Consider the following 22,518-nt stretch of genomic DNA (forward strand, 5'->3'; position numbering starts at 1 on the left):
ATGTGTGTACTGAAACAGTACATTTTTCTGGAATGTTCTTTTTTTTTTTTTTTAAAGATTTTTTATTTATTTATTTGACAGAGATAGAGACAGCCAGCGAGAGAGGGAACACAAGCAGGGGGAGTGGGAGAGGAAGAAGCAGGCTCATAGCAGAAGAGCCTGATGTGGGGCTCGATCCCATAACTCTAGGATCACGCCCTGAGCCAAAGGTAGACGCTTAACCGCTGTGCCACCCAGGCGCCCCTGGAATGTTCTGAAAGACAGCATCTATGAATATTTTTGTGTAGTTATTTTTCCTCTTTCTTGGTCCAGTTCATTCATAGCAATAAAGGAATTTAGCAGGAGTTACAGAACCCAGCAGAGGAAAGAGCAAAATCCAGTGCACTTTTGGAGACATCATTCTTAGCTCCACCACCCCAAAATACTGGGGCAGGGGCGCCTGGGTGGCTCAGTCCATTAAGCATCTGCCTTTGGCTCAAGTCCCAGGGTCCTGGGATTGAGCCCTGCATCAGGCTCCCTGCTCAGCAGGGAGTCTGCTTCTCCCACTCCCTCTGCTTTCCCCCACCCACCAACTTGTGCTTTCTCTTGCTCACTTTCTCTCTCAAATAAATAAAATCTTAAAAAAAAAAAAAATACGGGGGCAAACCTTACTGGTCTGGAAGCCATCTGAGAGCAGGTAGTGCTGAGACATCTTTCTGGCCCTCTGTGAAAATAAAGAACAAGTTTATGTCCAGCATCACCTAGAAAATATTTCCTTCCAAAGCTGCCATTGTCTTAAGGAACTCTAGAGAGAAGCCCTAAGGAGTTGGCAAAGACAAATTGTTTAACTCAACCTCTTGACAAATAATCTCCCCATCATTGCTATTCAGTCTCTTGGAATCTCTTTTTAAAAAATACCTTTATAAATGTTGGACACATTGAATCAATTATACTTTCACTCTTTCATCCAGTACACTTCTTTTTTTTTTTTTAAGATTTTATTTATTCATGTGACAGAGAGACAGCCAGCGAGAGAGGGAACACAGCAGGGGGAGTGGGAGAGGAAGAAGCAGGCCCCCAGCGGAGGAGCCCGACGTGGGACTCGATCCCGGAACGCCAGGATTACGCCCTGAGCCGAAGGCAGACGCTTTAACGACTGCACTACCCAGGCACCCCCATCAAGTACACTTCTTGTATCTACCTTTTAGTTCACAATTTGGGGAGCTTCCTGGGTATAATCTGAAACTGGCCCCCATACATGGAGGACAGAGGCAGACCACTCCACATTGGTAGGTGGCAGGTTTAAGCAAGGGAACTTACATGTTAAGCTTATCTTGGGTGACTGCAAGATGAATAGATCTCTGCACCTGCCAGCCAGAATCTTGAAGTTTATATAGAAGCCTTAACTAGGTTCAGTTGCATATACCATCCAGATGGTATCAACACCTTACTAGCTCAAGGCTGTGTCCTTGGGCAGCTTCTAGTGCAGGGAAGGCAAGCAGAATGGTCATTCCAAAGACCGGGGAGGAGGTAAGAAGCCTCTGATTACCCAGGTCCATCTCTTGCATCAATCGGTAGTCATGATTCCTCATGACTTCCTCCAATACTACCATTTCTCATTCACACCTGAAATACACACACACACACACTCACACACACTCATACACGTGTACATATATATACACATACCTACCTATTATGCACATATGTATGTATATGTGTATATGTATGCATATATGTATATTATTTCATGGTTGCTGTGGGAACACCCTCTTTTGTTGGAACTGTTGGTGCAGAATGTAGTTGGTGTCATGAAGTGGGATTTGCTAGAACAGTGCTTGCTCATGGAAACAAGTGGTTTGGGAAGAGAAAGGAGGAGACAGTTGGGGATAAATAACCTTTGATTCCTGAGTGGCCACATGGTCATGGTGGTCACCGTGAAATGGAGCAGTAGCTGTGCTATAAACAGCTGTGCTGTTACTAAAGATAAAACTTACCAATAGAATGCAGAGATGGATCCAATTCCTGGCGAGTTGGTTCACTGGATGCATAAGGAAGTGCAAACTAAAGAGAAAGGCAAAATATTCGCAGCTAAACTATAAGTAAAGGCAGATGCTGGGTCAGACTTTGTTGCTAGACCAAGCTCATATTTCAGTGAGTCTGAGCTCTGCCCGCTGGCCTCAAACCGGCCTTCCCAGGGAAAAATGGTGCAGGGGTAACAAAGTAATTCTAAGACCTCTGGTCACCAAGATGTTCATCATCACAGTGGAGAGGCAAAACCAAGAAACTTGAAGCCCGGGGGCATAATATGAAGGAGTTCTTTTCACTTTATTTTTTATTTATTTATTTATTTATTTTAAGATTTTATTTATTTATTTGACAGAGATAGAGACAGCCAGTGAGAGAGGGAACACAAGCAGGGGGAGTGGGAGAGGAAGAAGCAGGCTCATAGCAGAGGAGCCTGATGTGGGGCTCGATCCCACAACGCTGGGATCACGCCCTGAGCCAAAGGCAGACGCTTAACCGCTGTGCCACCCAGGCGCCCCTCTTTTCACTTTATAGATGGAAACAGATTATGAGAGTAACTACTTTGGGCGCTATGTCTTTGGTGTTGAACGCTGCAGAATGGAAGAGCATGTTTGTGTCGATACAGGACCCATGGATTGCTGTGAAATAATCACAGGTGGCTGTATGTGATCAAGACACAACAAAGGTAGTCCTTAGGGGAAAGCAAACTGGAACAGAAGTCAGTGACAGGTATGTTAATCCAGAGAAGGGGTCTGTATCCCCCTCTGAATGCCAAATGAAGGAACCCAGATGAAGCAGCTGTTCTGCCTGCTATGCAAGACATGTGGACCTGACGCTATGACTGGGATACTCACACAATGAATATTCCTGTTTTCCAAGTCATGGTAAATGCTGTGGTTAAGGGACCCCTTTCACATGGGCACCCCATACCGCTTTACTGCTGTAAAACCAAAGGACAGTTCAGGAAGCCTCGTCAAAATGGTTTCAGCTTTCCCTCACAGGTCTTATAGATACTTAAAATATTACATTAATTGGGGCACCTGGTTGGCTCAGTCCTTAAGCATCTGCCTTCAGCTCAGGTCATGATCCCAGGGTCCTGGGATCGGGCCCCACGTTGGCTCCCTACTAAGCGGGTAGCCTGCTTCTCCCTCTCCCACTCCTCCTCTAGCTGTCTCTCTCTGTCAAATAAATAAAATCTTTAAAAAAAATAAAATAAAATATTACATTAATTAACCAGAGAGTGGGAAAAAGCAGAAGACAGAGTCAAGAGACTGGTTTTAGCAGGGTAGAAATTTTTAAACAATTATTAAGGAATAAAGTGAACAAAACAAATATTGATAGGAGTGAACAAACAGGATGATTATTTTTAAATGGGATGAATAAAATAGATATTGATAGGGCTAAAACTATTTTAAAAAATTCAACTGAGTAATTGTGAAGGTCTAATTGGCTTTATTTAAGGATTTATGAATGAGGCAGCATCCCGTCTAGCAAGTAGAGGGCGGCTCCAAAGAGATATACAAAATGCAAAGTTTTTAAAGGCAGAGGAGTGCAGAAAATGGAAATTTATTAGCAAAGAATGCATTGTTTTAGGAAAGCTTGCCCTCCTAAGGGGATCCACAGGGGTCTATCAAGGGATTAATTCCTAGTTTTGGCCAGGAAATTCCCATTTGGTTTGTTAAAAATTATATTCCTATGAGGGTTGAAACTACAGTTAGGTTATGCATGAAGCCACCCAGAATCACCCAGCTGGCCCAGATTGCAACTGTTGGAGCATGTGTTGTCTATGCCACTTCTCTGGCACCGAGCCTGTGCTGTCTTCTTTCCTCCCTTCCCTTCCCTCCCCCCTCCCTCCCTCCTTCCTTTTTCTTTTTGTTTCTTTCTCTTCCTTCCTTCCTCCCTCCCTCCCTTCCTTCCTCTTTCTTCTGTCCTTCCTTCTTCCTTTCCTTCTTTTCCAATTTTTAAAATCTGAGTATAGTTAACACACAATGTTACATTAGTTTCAGGGGTACAACATAGTGATTTGACTTCTGTGCTGTCTTTCTCATTGCTGCATATGCTTTGTCTTTACAAGAAACAGATTGTGAACTCCTTTAGGTCAGGTACCAGATCTTAAAACCAAAGTTGTAGCAAAACGATAACTAAAACTGGTTTGGCACTTTTGCAACCAACATCTTCTCTTTCTCATAATGGCCCATGTGAGGTAGGTGGGGCCCAGGCATGATCTCCACCAGGCAGATGAGGAAGCAAAGCTCAGAGAGGCTGAGAAATTTACTCATAGTCACACAGCAAGCAAGCAGCAGGGCAAGGAGAGGGCCCCGGTCTTCTGCTACCTGATTCTATCCTTGGCTCCACTACATTCTGCAGTCTCCCTTTTTTTTTTTTTTTTAAAGATTTTATTTATTTATTTGACGGAGAGACAGCCAGCAAGAGAGGGAACACAGGCAGGGGAAGTGGGAGAGGAAGCAGCAGGCTCCCAGTAGAGGAGCCCGACGCGGGACTCGATCCCAGGTCCCTTAATGATCCCAGGTGCCCCTGCAGTCTCCCTTGTGCATTTCTAATTTCCCAAACCTTATCTAAGGGACGTGACAGCCAATATTTGTCTATTTTATAACCTCCAACTTTATTCCAGCTATCATCCTGCTGCCATCGTCACCTGATGTATGCCTGCTATTATAACCTTGGCCACTATCTCCTATGTCAATGCTGCAGGCTCCAAGGGGAAAGCGAACAACTGATGGTGGAGCCGCAGAAGCAGCTGCCCAGTCCTTCATTGGACTGGGTGTGTGTCAAGGTCACACAGCTCTGGAAGAGAGGCTGGATTGGGACCCGGCACATTTGACATTCCAGCTGGCTCTTTCCAGAGCCCGGTGCTGCCTCATATGGGAAAAGCACAGAGGGAGCAGGGAAGAGAGATGCCCCTTGGTGAGATGAGCCCTTACCTAGCAAGACCAGGAGCCCAGAGATCTCCGGCACACATCCACGTACTGGATCCTCTGGGCTGTGTGCAGCCCACCAGAGTTGAAGTCATAAACACCTGAAAAAGTACAACTAAGGCATCATATTGACCTTTGGGTTGGTGGGTGGGATCAGAGCTGTCACTCCATTGCTGATAAAGATGCAGAGATCCAACCCTGAATCATCAAGGCGTCTTGAGGTTCAAGCTCTGTGCTGGGCTCAAGGAGGAGGCTGATGGCAGCCTTTGTACTGTGGCTGAGAGAAAAGGGGAGGCACTGTAGACAAAAATGGCTTTCCCATGAGGACCGTGGGGGCAGAGGGCAAGCGGGAAAATGGTCACGATGGTAATTCCAACAGGAACAGCAGCGGCAGTGCCTTCTTGGCCCTTGCTATTCACCTCCCCTGGGTTGATGGCTTCACGAGCTGTGCTATAGGGGTTAAACATACCCAGGTCTGGAGCTAGTCATTCAGCTTTGAATCCAGTTTCAGGAATCCAACGCTTGTGTCTTATATGACCTTGGGGAACCAACTTCATCTTTCTGACCCTACACTTCCCTAGAAATACAATAATCATTCCCATTCCCACCTCCTTAGGTTGCTTTAAGAATTAGAAAAGATGCCCACAATGCAAACCCTGGAGTCCTGACACGGGTAAGTGCTCAGAGTCTTAGTAATCCTCACAGGCGCCAAGGTAAGCACCATCACCTCCACATCAGTCAGGGAGCTGAGTTGCCCAGATTCCGAGGTGGAGAAGCCCCTCCACCCCCACAGGAGAAGCCCCATTTCTTTCTCAAACACACCCAGCGGTAGAGAGCCTTTGGGCCACTGGGGAAACAGATTGCTTGGCCCAAGGATGTTGCTGCCGGCAGAGGCTGGAGTTGCCCAGGCCTAGAAAGGCCACAGATGCAGCCAGTGCACAGTGAATGGGTACCTCAGCTCTTAACCTCCTCCACACGCTATGGAGCAGCCCACACCTTACACCCCTTTTACACAGGAGGAACCTGAGGCCCACAGAGGGTGGGTAGTTTGCCTGTGTGTCCTGGGGATCTGGGATTCCAGCCCAGGCTGCCTGGACCCAAGGCTTGGAGATCCTGATCAGTGCCTTATTTCCCTCCCTGTTGGGTTTGGGACTCAAAAAACACCTTCTCATCCTGAGTCTTTCTGGTGCCTCCAGAGTCCTGCTCCACCCCACCAACCTCCATAATGATAGACCAGGAAAATGGGTGAACACTACAATGTAAGGATTTATTTTATTATTAAATGTCTGGACTTTAGAAAGCAAAGAAGATGTCAATAGCGTAGATTAAAATTAAAAGTGTGTATGTGTCCATTACATTATGCATAGCATAAAAAAAACTAAAAAAATGAGAACATATACTTCCAGTATTAAAAATGATTCCACAAAGTAAAAAAGCCACAAGTCAAATTCCAACATATAGCTTTGTGGTTTCATACCCTTTTGTAAAAGGAGAACCACCAAAATTCACAGAATAGGCAGAAGATATGAACAGACATTTTAGCAAAAATATAGATAGCAAATGCGTATCTGAAAAAAAATGCTCATCGGGACTCCTTAGGGAGATGCAGTTAAAACACTAAGACGGCACTACACACTTATAAAGAGTTGAAATTAAGAACGACTGACCGAACTACACCATCCGCTTGGACGTGGAGGAAATGCAACTCCCACACACTGCTGGAAGAATGCAAAAAGGTATATTTAGAAAACAATTTACTAATTCCTTTAAGTTAAACATTTATCTACCCTATGACTCAGACTTTCTACTGAGTTACTGACAGAAGGTAAGTGAAACACATATCCATATAATTACACACAAATGTTTTTATCGTTTTTTCCATAGGCAAAAATTAGAAACACCCAAACGTCCGCAAACAAAATAATGGGTAAACTAATACTGCTATCCTCAGAGATAAGAATATTTCTGAGCTAAAAAACAAAAAACGAGCAACTTACATACCACTGATGAATCTATAATTATTTATGCAACATAAAAGTAGGAAAAAAAAAACTTTGACTCCTACTATTTAAATTATAGAAAATAAATTTTCTATTGTACTGGAAAGTAAATCAACGGTGACTTGGAGGGCTGGGAGGGCAGTTAGAGAGATTATTAAAAGACATGAGGTCAATATGCAATGACACATATGATCACTATCATGACTGATGTTCCAGGTTCACATGTCAAAACTTACCAAGGACTACATTTCCAGTATGTACAGTTTATTACATGTAAATTATACCTTAATAAAGCTTCTCAAAATGATTCAAAATAAAAAATCTGTTTGTCCAACTCTTTCTGGAAAATAGGTTTTGCAACCCTACATTCACTGCACATTCTTGCCCTGTGGAGGCCAGTTTTGCTCAGTGAAAGCAAATATAGCGATCAATGAAGGGCTTTTCACCACAGTCAAAAGGACTGCTGGGTGGGTCACAAAAGCCACATCCCTGGACTATAGATCCCCCTTTTCTTGATCTGTTTTCCTGCCCGTGCAGCCATGTTCTTGAGGTGAACATCACTGAGAGGCTGCAGGAATCCAAAAAACCTTTCCATTATCTCCAACGACAATGACATAAGCTACACAAGATAACTATACCTGGAGGTCCACCGACTGGTGCACACACCAGTCTGCAGTCCCTAATACAGTAGTATTTGTGGGTGCACTTTTAGAAGAGGCACATTCCATCTGGGTGGCTGTGGTCTCCTCCACTCCCTATGAAGCCAATGTTTCTGTAGCAGTTCTGGTTTCCCCTGAACCTTATGGCCTTACAACCAATGACCATCACCTACAGAAATGTGGACATTGGGGCATATGGCTCTTTGCAGGACCTGGGGAAGAGGTTCCCCTCAAGAGTGCTGACATCCCCCGTGATATCCTCTGTGAACGAGGGAAAAAATTTATGCTGCTCCCAGAAGCACCTGAGGTTCTCACACCTGATCCTTCTCAGGGTAACCTCTGACACTCCCCAAACTCATAGCATCCAGTCTCAAATGAGGACCAGAAAGCCCTCCCTGCAGTCTTTTCTAGGAGGCCATGGGCAGTACAAATCTGGCAAAAAGCAGTAGGCTATTTTTGGCCACTGTGCTGTCCCCTTGAAGCACAGAAAGTTTAAGACCCTCCCCAGTGAAAGTTGTTCACCCCTTCATGCTTGGAGACCTCAGAATGTTTATAAACCACCATACATGGTAAATAGAACACCCAAGATTAAAGAAGACTTAAACAATAAGGACTTGTTATTGTACAAACCAAAGCAATAGGGACTAGCAGTTCTTGAGTTAGTGACTTGGAAGGTGGAAAAACTAATCAGTAATATCTCCAGAGACCATGTCCCTGCAAATGGTGGTCCTTCTCCACCAGCTGAACTCATGTGATGTTCTCTAGGACAATATGTGTCAGGTCCATGCCAATTAGTCAGAAAAAAGTAAATGTGGGTCCCCTGAAGGACTCAGGTTACTCCTAATTTCCTCCAACAAATGAGAACAGAGGTCAGCTTCCCTGAGCACAGTGGGGTATGACTGATGCATGTTGTAGAGATTTGCCAGGTGGTAGAATTACATAGCTTTGGCCACAGACTGGCAGCGATATTAATCTGGAAAGAGCCCTGGGAAGTTTAAAAAATGCAACATAGCCACACATGCTTCCACGTAACTGAAACTTAAGGGAAATCTCTCCACTACTGGCATTTGGATGTAGTAGATTGAGTTCAGACAAATGGTGCCTCACAGAGAGTATCCTCTGGTGTCATTACACTGAACAAGGAGACTATATATTTCCTACCCAACTAAGGCCTTTCTCCGGTGTGAACTCTCCGATGCTGAGAAAGATTAGATTTTCGGCTAAAAGATTTCCCACATTCACTGCAGTCGTAAGGCCTCTCTCCTGTGTGAACTCTCTGATGATAATGTAAGGTGGAACGAGAGGTAAAAGATTTCCCACACTCACTGCACTCAAAAGGCCTTTCTCCTGTGTGAACTCTCCGGTGAATAATGAGGTGAATTCTTTGGGTAAAGGATTTCCCACATTCGCTGCACTCATGTGGCCTTTCGCCTGTGTGAACTCTGCGATGCCGAATCAGTATGGAGCTATTGGTAAAAGATTTCCCACATTCACTACACTCGTAAGGCCTTTCTCCAGTGTGAACTCTCTGATGATAACCAAGGGCAGAGACAGAAGTAAAAGATTTCCCACATTCACTACACTCATAAGGCCTTTCTCCAGTGTGAACTCTCCGGTGTTTAGAGAGGTATGAATTCTGACTAAAGGATCTCCCACAATCACTACATTCATAAGGCTTTTCTCCAGTGTGAACTCTCTGGTGTTGATTCAACTGGGAACTATCCCTAAAAGATTTCCCACATTCACTGCAGTCAAAAGGCCTTTCTCCTGTGTGAACTCTCTGATGACATCGGAGGGCAGAGGTAGAGGTAAAAGACTTCTCACATTCTCTGCACTCATAAGGCCTTTCTCCAATGTGAACTTTCTGATGGTAACGGAGAGCAGAACCAGATGTAAATGATTTTCCACATTCATTGCACTCATAAGGCCTTTCTCCTGTGTGAACTCTCTGGTGTATATTGAGGTGATTTCTTTGGGTAAACGATTTCCCACATTCACTGCACTCATAAGGCCTTTCTCCTGTGTGAACTCTACGGTGTCGAATAAGTATTGGGCCATTGGTAAAAGATTTCCCACATTCACTACACTCATAAGGTTTTTCTCCAGTGTGAACTCTCTGATGGTAACAGAGGGCAGAGCCGGAGGTAAAAGATTTTCCACATTCACTACATTCATAAGGCCTTTCCCCTGTGTGAACTCTCTGGTGTTGAGAGAGGTAAGATTTGTGGCTAAAAGATTTCCCACATTCACTGCATTCATAAGGCCTTTCTCCTGTGTGAACTCTTCGGTGTATAATGAGGTGATTTATTTGGGTAAAAGATTTCCCACAATCATTACACTCATATGGTCTTTCTCCTGTGTGAATTCTCTGATGATAACGGAGGCCAGAGCTAGAGGTAAAAGACTTCCCACATTCACTACATTTATAAGGTTTTTCTCCAGTATGAATTCTCTGATGATAACGGAGCGCAGAGCTAGAAGTAAAAGATTTCCCACATGCACTACATTCATAAGGCCTTTCTCCTGTGTGTACTCTCCAATGTTCAATGAGATCAGATTTTCGTCTAAAAGATTTCCCACATTCAGTGCACTCATAACTCATTTCTCCAGTGTGAACTGCACGTTGTTGAATAAGGATAGAGTTCTGGCTAAAAGACTGAGCACATACACGGCACACGTAACAATTTTCTCCAGTGTGACTTCTCTGAGGATAAATGAGGACAAATTTTTGGCTAAAGGATTTCCCACATTTGCTGCATTTGTACTGCCTTGGCCCAGTATGAATTCTTCGATGCTGACTGAGGGTTGAGCTTCCCCTAAAGGATTTTCCACAGTCACTACACACATGAAGTTTGTCACCAGTGTGGACTCTCTGATGAATCAGAAGTGAGGATTTGTACCTGAATGTTTTTCTACATTCAGGGCACACAAAACACTGTCTTCCAGTGTGGATACCCTGGTCCTGAACAAGTGTGTGTTTGGGACCACAGGCTTTCTTGCATTCTTCCCAGGTGTGATGACTTTTTATGCTTTGAAAAGTCTCCCCAGACTCAGTGATTTTATTCTCCCCTGTATGAGTGGCCTGTTGTTGGAGATGTTCTGAGGTGGCCAGGAAGTCCTTCGCAATCTCCTCAAAGGTTAAGGGCTTTCCTGAATCATGGAAATTGCTGCTCTTCACAAATGATGCCCTGTCCACACGGCTTCTGAAGGGTTCGTCTCCCATGCGCTGCTTCTCATGCTGTTGAAGGTCTGCACTAGAGTAAATTTGTTTCACACATGCCCCATACTTGAACAGTTTCTGGCTGTTTTGTTTTCCCTGGTGCCCAACCAAGTGGAAAATCTCTCTCAAGACTGAACCACACATCTCACAGGGGTGGGTCTTCTGGGAAGACCGAGGTTCCTTCGGAGTCCTGGCCTGTGATACACCTACAGAAATGCTCTGTTCAAAGGGTGTCTCCACAGCCTCTGCTCGACAGCAGCAACCTGAACACAAAGAAACACTTGTGAAGTACACATTGACTTTACTGGAAGAGAGTAACCCAATTACGAATATACAAATGAAAACCCAAAACGAGCAGGGAAACTATTCTTATGTCAAACAAAATAGACTTTAAAGTCAAAAACTATCATAAGAGACAAAAAAGGTCTCTACAGAATATAAAGAAGTCAATTCATCAAGAGGATATAACAATAACAGGGGCGCCTGGGTGGCACAGCGGTTAAGCATCTGCCTTCGGCTCAGGGCGTGATCCCGGCGTTATGGGATCGAGCCCCACATCAGGCTCCTCTGCTAGGAGCCTGCTTCTTCCTCTCCCACTCCCCCTGCTTGTGTTCCCTCTCTCACTGGCTGTCTCTATCTCTGTCGAATAAATAAATAAAATCTTAAAAAAAAAATTTTAACAATAACAAGTATATACATACCCAGTATTCAAACACCTAAATATATTAAGCAAATACTAACAGATCAGAAATAGACTGCAATGCAGTAACAGTAGAGGACTTCAATAACCAGTAATCAACAATGGACAGATTATCCAGACAGAAAATCAATAAGGAAATGTTGGATTTGAACTGCACTTATAACAAAGGCACCTAAGAGACATATATAGAAGATGCCATCCAACTGCAGCAGAATACATTTTATTCTCAAGTACACATGGAACATTCTCTAGGACTCTTTCACATGTTAGGTCGTGAAACTTTTTTTTTTAAAGATGTTATTTATTTATTTGGGGTGTCTGGGTGGCTCAGTCAGGTAAGTGTCTGCCTTCAGCTCAGGTCATGATCCCAGGGTCCTGGAAGTGAGTCCCACATCAGGCTCCCTGCTCAGTGGGGAGTCTGCTTCTCCCTCTACCCTTCCCCCTGCTCATGATCTCTCTCTCGCAGATAAATTAAGATTTTATTATTTATTTGAGAGAGAGAGAGAGAAAGCATGGGCAGGGGGAGAAGGAGGCTCCCAGCTGAGCAGCAAACCCAATGCAAGGTTCGATCCCAGGACCCTGGGATCATGACCTGAGCTGAATGCAGATGCTCAACCCACTGAGCCACCCAGGTGCCCCATGAAACAATTCTTAACATTTAAGAAGACTAAAATCATATCAAGTATCTTTTCCAATCACATGGCATGAAACTAGAAATCATTAACAGAAGGAATGCTGGAAAATATCACAAACATGTAGAATTTAAACAACATTCCTCCGAACAACAATGGGTCAAAGAAGAAAAAAAAAATATATGTAGACAAATGAAAATTGAAACACAACGCACTAAAAGTTACAGGATGCAAGAAAATCAGTTATAAGAGGGAAGTTTATACAAATAAATGTCTACCTTAAGAAAAAAGAAAAATCTCAAATAAGCAACTTAATACCTCAACATATGAGAAAAAGAACAAACTAAGGTCAAAACAGAAAGAAGCAAATAACAAAAACCGGAGTAGAAATAAATAGACACTAGAAAATCAATAGAAAAAGAGCCATGAAACGAAGAGCTGGATTTTTGAGAAGGTAAATAAATTTGACAATCCTTTAGTTACACTAAGACAAAAAGACTCAAAATCAGAAATGAAAGAGGAAACATCACAATTGATACTGGAGGAATACAATCTATCAAGAGACAATGAACAATTACATGCCAATATACTGGATAACCTAGAAGAAAAAGAAAAAAGAAAAGAAAGAAAAAAACATACAACCTGACAATAATAATGAAGAAATAGAAAATGTGAACAGACTGGTAAAGAGAAAATCTCCCAACAAAGAAAAGCCCAGGACCAAACCGAATCACGGGGAATTCCACCACATATTTAAAGAATTAACGCCATCCTTTTTTTTTTTTTTTTAAAGATGTGTTTATTTTAGAGAGACAGAGCATGAGCATGAACGGGGAGAGGGGCAGAGGGAGAAGGAGAGAGAATCCCAAGCAGACTCGTCACTGAGCATGGAGCCTGCTGCCAAGCTTGATCTCACAACCCTGAGATCATGACCTGAGATGAAATCAACAGTTAGATGCTCAACCGACTGAGCCGCCCACTCATCGCCACCATCCTTCTTAAGGTCTTCCAAACAACTGAAGGGGGAACACCTCCAAACTCATTTTGTAAGGCCAGCACTACCGTGATATCAAAGGCATTTAAGGACAATGCAAGAGAAGAAAGTTACAGGCCAATATCCCTGATGAACATAAATACAAAACTTAAAAAAAAAAAAAAAAAAAAAAAAAAACTCCTTGCAAACCAAATCCAATCGCACATTACAAGCAACATACACTACAATCAATCAGGATTTATCCCTGAGATGCAAGGATAGTTCAACATGTGCAAATGAATACACATAATCCAACACCATAACTGAATAACAGTTTAACAGGTAAAAATCATATAACCATATCAATAGATGGAGAAAAAGCATCTAGAAAATTCAATAACCTTTCAAGATAAAAAATCACCAACAAATTAGTTAAATAAGTAAAGAACCTCAACATATCTGACAGGCCCGCAGCTAACATCATATTCAATGATCAAAAGCTAAAAGCTTCCCTCCCCTGCCCCCAGCCTCTGGCATCAGGAACAAGACAAGGTGCCCACTCGCTCCAATTTTATTCAACACAGCACTGGAAATCCTAGCCCCGAGTAATTAAGGAAGAAAAATAAATAAAAGGCATCCAAATCAGAATGGAAGAAGTAAAATTATCCGTTTGCAGGTGACATAATCTTACATATAGAAAACTATAAAGAATCCACCAAAACACTGGGATGCCTGGGTGGCTCCATTGGTTAAGCGTCTGCCTTCAACTCAAGTCATGATCCCAGGGTCCTGGGATCAAGTCCCACGCTGGGCTCCTTGCTCAGCAGGGAGCCTGCTTCTCCCTCTACCTGCCACTCTTCCTGCTTGTGCTCTCTCTCTCTGACAAATAAATACATAAAATCTTGAAAAAAAAATCTATCAAGCAATGTTCCATCTTAAAAGGAAAAAAAAAAAAAAAGAATCCGCCAAAACACTATTAAATAAATGAATTCAGTAAAGTTGCAGGATAAAAAAAAAAAATTAACATACAAAACTAAGCTGTATTTATATATACTAACAATAAAATACCTGGAAAAAAATTTGAGAAAACAATCCCACTTACAATAGCATCAAAAAGAATAAAATACTCAAAGAAATTTAACCTAGGAGGTGAAAGATCTATATCCTAAAAATTATAAGAAACTGATGAAAGTGGGACGCCTGGGTGGCTCAGTTGGTTAAGCAGCTGCCTTCAGGTCACGTCATGATCTCAGAGTCCTGGGATTGAGTCCAGCATCGGGCTCCCTGATCAGGGGGGAGCTTGCTTCTCCCTCTGTCTGCCTCTCCCCCTGCTTGTGCTCTCTCTCTGTCTCTCTGTCTCTGACAAATAAATAAAATCTTAAAAAAAGAAACTGATGAAAGAAATTGAAGACAGATGGAAAGATATCCAATGTTCTTGGATTGGAAGAATATTATTAAAATGTCCATTTACCCACAGCAATCTGCCCAGAGCAATCTACAGATTCAATGCAATCCATAATAAAATTCCAATGACGTTTTTCACAGAAATGGAAAAAAAGTCCTAAAATTTGTATGGAACCATAGAAAACCCCAAATAGCCAAAGCAATCTTGAAAAAGAAGAACAAAGCTAGAGACATCACACTTCTTGATTTCAAAATATTCCAAAGCTATAGTAATCAAAACAGTACGGTATAGCATAAAATTAGACCAATGGAATAGAACAAAGAGCCCAGAAATAAACCCATGCACACATGGTCAGCCAATCTTTGACAAGGACACCAAAAACACACAATGAGAAAAGGACAGCCTCTTCAATAAATGGTGATGGGAAAACTGGATATCCACATAGAAAAAGGAAAAAGGGACCTCCACACTGGGTTTTAAAATAAGAGGGAAGGTGTGGGGAAAACTTGGCCAACCCTAACAGCAAGTTTGAGAAGCTAGACTAGCTGCTGGTGAATGTGGATATTCTGGGCTTACATCCACTCCCCGCCCAAAGTTTTCCGTATGTATTTTGGGGGACCAGCACTGTGATGAGGCCAAGGCTGTGGATATTCCCCACATGGACATTGAGGCATTGAAGAAAACAAGAATAAAAAATGTAGTCGGGAAGCTGGCCAAGAATTACGATGCATTTTTGCCTTCAATCTCTGATCAAGCAGATCCCATAAATCCTGGGCCGAGGCCTGAATAAGGCTGACAAGTTCCCCTCCTTGCTGACTCATAATGAGAACACGGTAGCCAAAGTGGATGAAGTTAAGTCCATCATCAAACTCCAGATGAAGAAGGTCCTGTCTGGCAGTGGCTATTGGCCAAATGAAGATGAGAGATAATGAGCTTATGTACAACATCCATTTAACTATCAATTTCCTGGTGTTAAGTCTCAAGAAGAATCGGCAGAACATCTGAGCTTTATACATAAGAGCAGCATGGGCAAGCCCCAGAGCCTTTACTAAAACATAGCTTAATAAATCCTAGTGCTACCAATAAAAAAAGAAGAAGAAAGGAAACTGGACCCTTATCTTACATCACTCACAAACATTAACTTGAATTAGAATAAGAACTTAAACGTAAGACTGGAAATTATGCAACTTTTTTTTTAAAAGATTTCTTTATTTATTTGAGAGAGAGCAAGTGCACACACATGTTCAAGTGAGTGGGGGGAGGGGCACAGGGAAAGAAAATTCAGACTCCCTGCCAAGCACGGAGCCCAACACAGGGCTCAATCCCACGACCCACAAGATCACGACATGAGGGGCGCCTGGGTGCCTCAGTCGTTAAGCGTCTGCCTTCGGCTCAGGGCATGATCCTGGCGTTCTGGGATCGAGCCCCGCATCAGGCTCCTCCGTTGGGAGCCTGCTTCTTCATTTCCCACTCCCGTGCCTATGTTCCCTCTCTCCCTGGCTGTCTCTCTCTGTCAAATAAATAAATAAAATCTTAAAAAACAACAACAACAACAACAACAGCAGCAGCAGCACCTGGCTGGCTCTGTAGGTTAAGTGTCTGCCTTCAACTCAGGTCATGATTCCGGGGTACTGGGATTGAGCCCTATGTCAGGCTCTCTGCTCAGCCAGAAGCCTGCTTCTCCCTCTGCCCCTGCCCCCCACTTGTGTTTTCTGTCAAATAAATAAAATCTTAAAAAATCCTCCACAATAACAAGAACAAAACCAAATAATCCAATTAAAAATGGGGGTGCCTGGGTGGCTCAGTCGTTAAAGTGTTTGCCTTCGGCTCAGGTCATGATTCTCGGGTACTGGGATCGAGCCCCACATCGGGGGGGGGTCCCTGCTCAGCGGGAAGCCTGCTTCTCCCTTGCCCACTCCTCCTGCTTGTGTTCCCTCTCTCACTGTCTCTCTCTGTGTCAAATAAATAAATTACATCTTTTAAAAAAAATCCAATAAAAAATGGGCAAAGAACCTCAATAAACATTTATCCAAAGACACACAAATGGCCAACAGGTACATAAAAAGATGCTCAACATCCCTAATACCAGAAAAATGCAAATCTAAATCACAGTATCACCTCACACCTATCAGGATGACTATTATCCAAAAGCAAGAGAGAACAACTGTTGGTGAAGAATGTGAAGAAAAGGAAACCTTTATATACAGTTGGTGAGATAAACTGGTATAGACATTAGTACAGAATGGAAGGTCTTTAAAATTTTTCTCTCTCTGCTCCTCCCCCCACTCACTTGAACATGTGTGCGCACTTGCTCTCTCTCAAATAAATAATCTTTAAAAAAAAATAAAGTTTTATAATTTCAGGTCTTATGTTTAAGTTCTTATTCTAATTCAAGTTAATTTTTGTGAGTGATGTAAAATAAGGGTCCAGTTTCCTTTTTTCTCCTCCTATTTTTTATTGGTAGCACTAGGATTTATTAAGCTGTGTCTTAGTAAAGGCTCTGGGGCTCACCCATGCTGCTCTTATGTATAAAGCTCAGATGTTCTGTCAACAACAAAATGTTATGGTTTATACAATGTCATATTAACAGATTTCTGGTGTTCAACAAATTTAGTTTTCACGATCTAAAGAAACCGTGGCATGGGGAGCGGAGAGAAGCAAAAAAGTGTATGATTCTGGAAAAGACATTAGAAGGAAGTGACTGGGGAAAAGATGTCTCTTTGTATATTAAATAGCTCTAATGTAACTATTTAATGAGGTGTTAATGCTGGCTTGAGAATCTTTTTCTGAATGATTTTAAAGAAAAATTTGGATTTTAAAGGTATTAAAATATTTTTGTTTTGTACAAAAAAAAAAAAAAGAGTTCAACCCATAGAAACAAAGAGTAGAATGCCAGGGGCGGGGGCTACGGGAAACAGGGAGATACTGGTCAGTTACAAGCTTGATTAAGTTCTGTGAATCTAATGTACAGCATGGTGATTATAGTTAGTAATAATGCTGAGTTGTATACTTGAATTTGCTAAGAGAACAGATCTTAAGTGTTCTTACACACCCAAAAAAGGTAAATATGTAAAGTAATAGATATGTCAATTAAGTTGTTTATAGTAATCATTTCATAATGTATATGAATATCGAATCATAACACTGTACACTTTAAATATAAATATATACAATATTATTTGTCAATTATACCTCAATAAAGCTGGTAAAAAGAAAAAAGAAAAAAGAAAAGAAATCTGAACACTATAAAAAGAACAGTACAGGATAGTCTTAAAAAAACAGTCCATGGTCCAGGCAGGTAATGACGATGATAATACCTGCAATTCCCAGCACAGGGAAGCCCAATGAAATGTCAGATAAGAAAAGGAAACAGGGCGCCTGGGTAGCGCAGTCGTTAAGCGTCTGCCTTCGGCTCAGGGCGTGATCCCAGCGTTCTGGGATCGAGTCCCACATCAGGCTCCTCCGCGATGAGCCTGCTTCTTCCTCTCCCACTCCCCCTGCTTGTGTTCCCTCTCTCACTGGCTGTCTCTCTCTGTCAAATAAATACATTTAAAAAAAAAAGAAAGAAAGAAAAGGAAACAAAACCAGGGACACAGAAATAACATAGACCTAGAGAGACAACCTGGCCACGGAGAGGACAAACAAGATGCCACCCACTAGCCTCACTGCAAGACTACTGAACTCAAATTCTTCCTGAGGGTTCAATACAGACAGTATCGGGCCTGTGGGGAGAGAAGAGGACGGCGCAAAAACACAGCCCTACCAAGGACAACAACTATTCAAGAAACTGTTGAAGCAAGCAGTACCTATACTCTATATGTTGAAAAGGACAGAGCACCCCCTGGGAAAAGAGGGGCATGGGGTAATGCAAAACCTAGTTTACATCACTGGAGAGGGGGAGGGTCTTACCCAGGGAGGATATAAGTGCAAAGTTCTCCAGCATTACATCACAGTACAGGCGTCTCTGAGCCTCATTAAGGAGACTCCATTCGTCCTGGGAGAAGTACACAGCAACATCCTCAAAGGTCACGTCACCCTGTCAAGAATGGGACGGATAAAACGATGAACATTCTGTCTCTGAGAACCCACACTCCATCTCCCATACATCTACTCCACATTCATCCTCCTCTGGAGCTCCCCACCCCAGAGGAGGTACCAGGCCTTAGCACCACTGATGGCTGTTCTCTCCTCATGATCCCATTCATCACTATATTCAGCTCTCAGCAACAATAGGCGGGGGCAGATAAATGTCATGTAAGCTCTAGGCCTGGTCTCCAGGGCCCCATCCTTCCTACCAAGCAATTCCCCTACATCTCACAGATTGTACATACAAGACATAGTGAAGCCACATGGATTCATGCTTCACTCTGAGGTCCCCAATACCAGGGCCCTAGGGCCCTCAGCTCATACTTACTCTCAATGTGCACATCATTCAGTAGACCAAACCTCTCACATCTTCAGATCCCTCAAATGCATTCCCATAGCTCTGCCATCTCCGTGCCCCACACCACAGGCATGTCCCTGGACTCACACATGCACTGGGCACGTGGCATCCAGACTGCTTGAAAATTTCAAACATGATCTAGTATAGCCCCTGTCCTTTGATGGATCCCACCGACAAAGAAAGCCCCAAGGGCTGCTTTGAAGGCCTGTCCATCTACTTGTGATCTTTGCTTCAATATTAGTCACCTAGAACCACAAGTAAATTTCAGATACCTATGACCCCTCTGATACTTCTGTGCTGCCCTTGCTGTCCCTCAGCAGCAATAACCCTCCTTTCTCCACTTAACCTTCATTAAAAGCACATCAAAACGCCATTGGTCTCCATGCCAGGCACAGTGACCCTCACAAATGAACATTTCCCCAGACCTTATCCACCAGCAAGACTGAAACACCACAGATGCCATAAAAGCTCACCACAAAATTTGGTGAATCTGTACGGTAGTGAATGAACACCAGGCCTGGACTCACTATCATCTTGATTCAGTTTCTACTTTGCCTCCATAGCTCTCTCATGTCCACTCATCCCAGGGAAGTAGTGGCCGCCTGCCAGATCATCCTCTCTCCCACACTGCTCCCACTATCAAATTTCTCCCTCGGCATGCACCCTCTTCTTTCTAACCCACTAAACAGCATTACCACCACGACACCACAACCTGCCCTCCCATATGTGATCCAGCTCTCCACCTTGCTGCACACAATAGCCATCACTTTTGGATGTCTCCATCCTGGATGTCTCCCAAGATTCCAGACCTGTGTGTCCAGCAGCCCATTTGATTCTTTAGTACTCAATTCTCTGAAACTTCTCAGATTCTTAATAGGGCCAAAAACCTTAGGATATTCCCAGTGGAAATTAACCTTCCACCAACTTCCCCATTCCAGCTGATGGACCTTTCATAGCTTCAGCTGCTAACACCCAAAACCCTGAGATCCTCCCTGAATCCTCCTTTCTCTTCCTCATCTACAACATCCAAAAGTCTACTTGGCCCTTCTTAAAAAATGGACAGAAGTCCAACCCCTTCTTCTATTTCCACAGCCACCACTCCTATCCATCAACACTCATCTGGATTATAGCAATTGCCTCCTCCCGGGCTCCCCATCTCCTTCTTTAACCCCATAATCTGTTCTCCACTGTGCAGCCAGATGGAGCCTGTTAAACCTGGGTATCACCAACTCTTTCCCCCTATCCAAACTTCCCATCACTTCCCTAACAGATGCCCAAGTTTTCAGGCAGCCCACATTACAGGCCTGATTCTTGATCTGCTTTTTGTTCTTAATAGAAAGAATGAAGACCTGCTATACCCTGTTTCTAACTCAGGCACGCCTTCAAGCATTTAAACAAACTGGTATCTGTTCCTGAAATAACCTTCCACACCTGTTTACATTGGCTGACAAAACCGAGAACACCTCCATGTGACCCTTGGCCTGCATTCAGGACCCTGAACTTGGGGTATCTGGAAGGTCCCGGACCCAACAGCTGGAAAAACAAGTGAACGTTTCAGGTTACCACAATCCTATACACCATTGGGGTGGTGTCAGGGCAAGTGAGGGACTGGGAGATCTTCTCCCTCCTTGTGTAGGTGCCTTAAGTGCCTTTTCAGCCTCCAGAAACTGTGGGAAGAGGAAGGCAACCGAGTGAGCTGGGCATCCTCTGTAACCAAGTGACCTGTTATGGGACTAACGTCTGTGCCTCAGTGCTCCTCCTACCAGCTCTAAGACCTTGGTCAAGAACTCAACTCCCAGTGCCTGCCTGTCTTCATCACCCCCATTCCAACCTGTTCTCCCTCGAACAGCTTTTTGGAAAGCTGTTAACACCCTAACACAGACTGTATCCCTATTCTGCTCACGATCCTCTAGGGCCCTAGGAACCAAGGTACCTCACCTCTGCCTGCATTCTACGCGCGATTCCGCCTCACGCTCTGTCGCCTGAGGGCAGAATCCTCCCGTCTCAGGCCCCCTCCAGCCTCTGCCCCAGCCGGCCCCTCAGCCCCGAGCCCACTCCCGCAGCCAGCACGCCGGCGCTCACACACGGGGCCCCCGCCCACCGGCGCCTCCCTGTCCCGGACACTGGGGCCTGGGCCGCAGGGACGCGAGCAGGCGCCCCGCGCTCGGGCCTCTCGGGTCTGGGTGGGGGGACGGCGGGGAGGGCCCGGGGGACGAACATTTACCTGAGCCGGGTCCCTGGGCGCGGCCGCCGCCATCGGACTCTGTGGGCGGAGCGGACCCGCGGTCCCCGTCTCGGCACGGGGCAGCCCGGGCGGCGTCGCTGAGCAGCGGACCCAAGTCTGTGCGGCGGGGACAGCGCCTCCTCCCGCCCGTTCTCTGGTTGCGTCACCACAACCCACACCGGGAGCTCCGGAACCTCCGACCGGGTGAAAGAACCAGCGAGAAGCAGAAATGACCGGGGTGATGACAACCGGAAGTCCCGCCCTGAGGCGATGCGCACGCTCGGAAATCCCTCAACTTGGTCCCTCATTGGCTCATGGCTGCTGGCTCCCATCGCAGGATCTTCTGGGAAATGTAGTAGCTGCAAAGGGCGTTCACAGTGCTCCACCGGAGGATGGTCCAGGCAGCTGCCCGGGAATGCTAGTCGCGCTCCTGCGTCAAAGCAGGGAGGGGTTTTGCTCGTTGTTAAACGCGGCTTACAGACATTATTTCGACTCTATAAAGCTCAGCCTGCTCCATGAGGATAAAAATATTATTTGAGATGTCCCGAAATCCTCTATCTAAATGACATCTCATTTCACAGTGTCGTTCAAACATAAAAGAGTTCACACATAAGTGGAAACATGTTATTGTTCTTCAAATGTATATGGCCTGGAGCATTATTACTCAGTTTTGTATTAATGTGTCTGTCAGGAAGAAGAAAAAAGACTCCATACAGGGTCGTAACAGAAGAGCAAGAAAAGGCATGCTAGGCTGCCCTGAAGCGGGTGGACAAACAGGATTTGTTTCTGGTTCCCACAGAAAACTTCTCCATTACCTGTGTCATCAGTGATTTTGACAAATGGAAGCAAAAATCAACAGAAGTGGAAGTAAAATTGGAAGCTCTATACTAAATCCTCTAAATTTTACAAAGAGCTATTTTATAACTGTGTAATTTTTTTTAGATTTTATTTTTAGGGGCGCCTCGGTGGCACAGGTAGTTAAGATTCCCACTCTCGGTTTTGGGTCAGGTAGTGATCTCAGGGTTCTGAGATCGAGCTCTGCCTGGGGCTCATCCTCAGTGTGGACTCTACTTGGGATTCTCTCTCCCTCTCTCTCTGCCCCTCTCGCTCATGCTCTCTCTCTCTAAAGTAAGTTTTTGTTTTTTTTTTTTAAGATTTCATTTTTAAGTAATCTCTACACCCAAGGTAAGGCTGGAACCCATAACCCTGAGGTCAAAAGTCGCGTGCTCCACTGATTGAACCAGCTACGTTCCCTTGTAGTCTTTTTAGGATAGTATCAATTGTGTCCCCTAACTGTATCTTTTTGGATGTCCAGCTT

At 44.1% G+C, this 22,518-nt stretch overlaps 1 protein-coding gene and 1 pseudogene across 1 annotated transcript; one reads left to right on the forward strand and one right to left on the reverse strand.

Moving 5' to 3' along the window:
• Positions 1–6,189: 6,189 nt before the first annotated feature.
• Positions 6,190–21,471, reverse strand: LOC121099753 (zinc finger protein 345-like). The gene is made up of 3 exons (XM_040633787.1): positions 21,201–21,471; positions 18,442–18,568; positions 6,190–11,085 (listed from the first exon to the last, which is right to left on the reverse strand). Exons 1-3 carry the CDS (start codon positions 21,231–21,233, stop codon positions 8,768–8,770), a joined length of 2,478 nt encoding a protein of 825 aa, XP_040489721.1. The 5' UTR covers positions 21,234–21,471; the 3' UTR covers positions 6,190–8,767.
• LOC103677280 lies at positions 15,076–15,584 on the forward strand (annotated as a pseudogene).
• Positions 21,472–22,518: the final 1,047 nt, after the last annotated feature.

This window comes from Ursus maritimus, unplaced genomic scaffold (assembly GCF_017311325.1).
Source record: "Ursus maritimus isolate PB19 unplaced genomic scaffold, ASM1731132v1 scaffold_19, whole genome shotgun sequence".
NCBI lineage: Eukaryota > Metazoa > Chordata > Mammalia > Carnivora > Ursidae > Ursus > Ursus maritimus.

Coding starts and splice junctions, on each gene's coding strand:
- LOC121099753 (XM_040633787.1), bottom strand. CDS start 21,233: ATGGCGGCGGCCGCGCCCAGGGACCCGGCTCAG. Junction 18,569..21,200: donor CGCCCAGGGACCCGGCTCAG/GTAAATGTTCGT, acceptor CATTCTTGACAG/GGTGACGTGACCTTTGAGGA. Junction 11,086..18,441: donor TGCACTTATATCCTCCCTGG/GTAAGACCCTCC, acceptor CTTTGTGTTCAG/GTTGCTGCTGTCGAGCAGAG.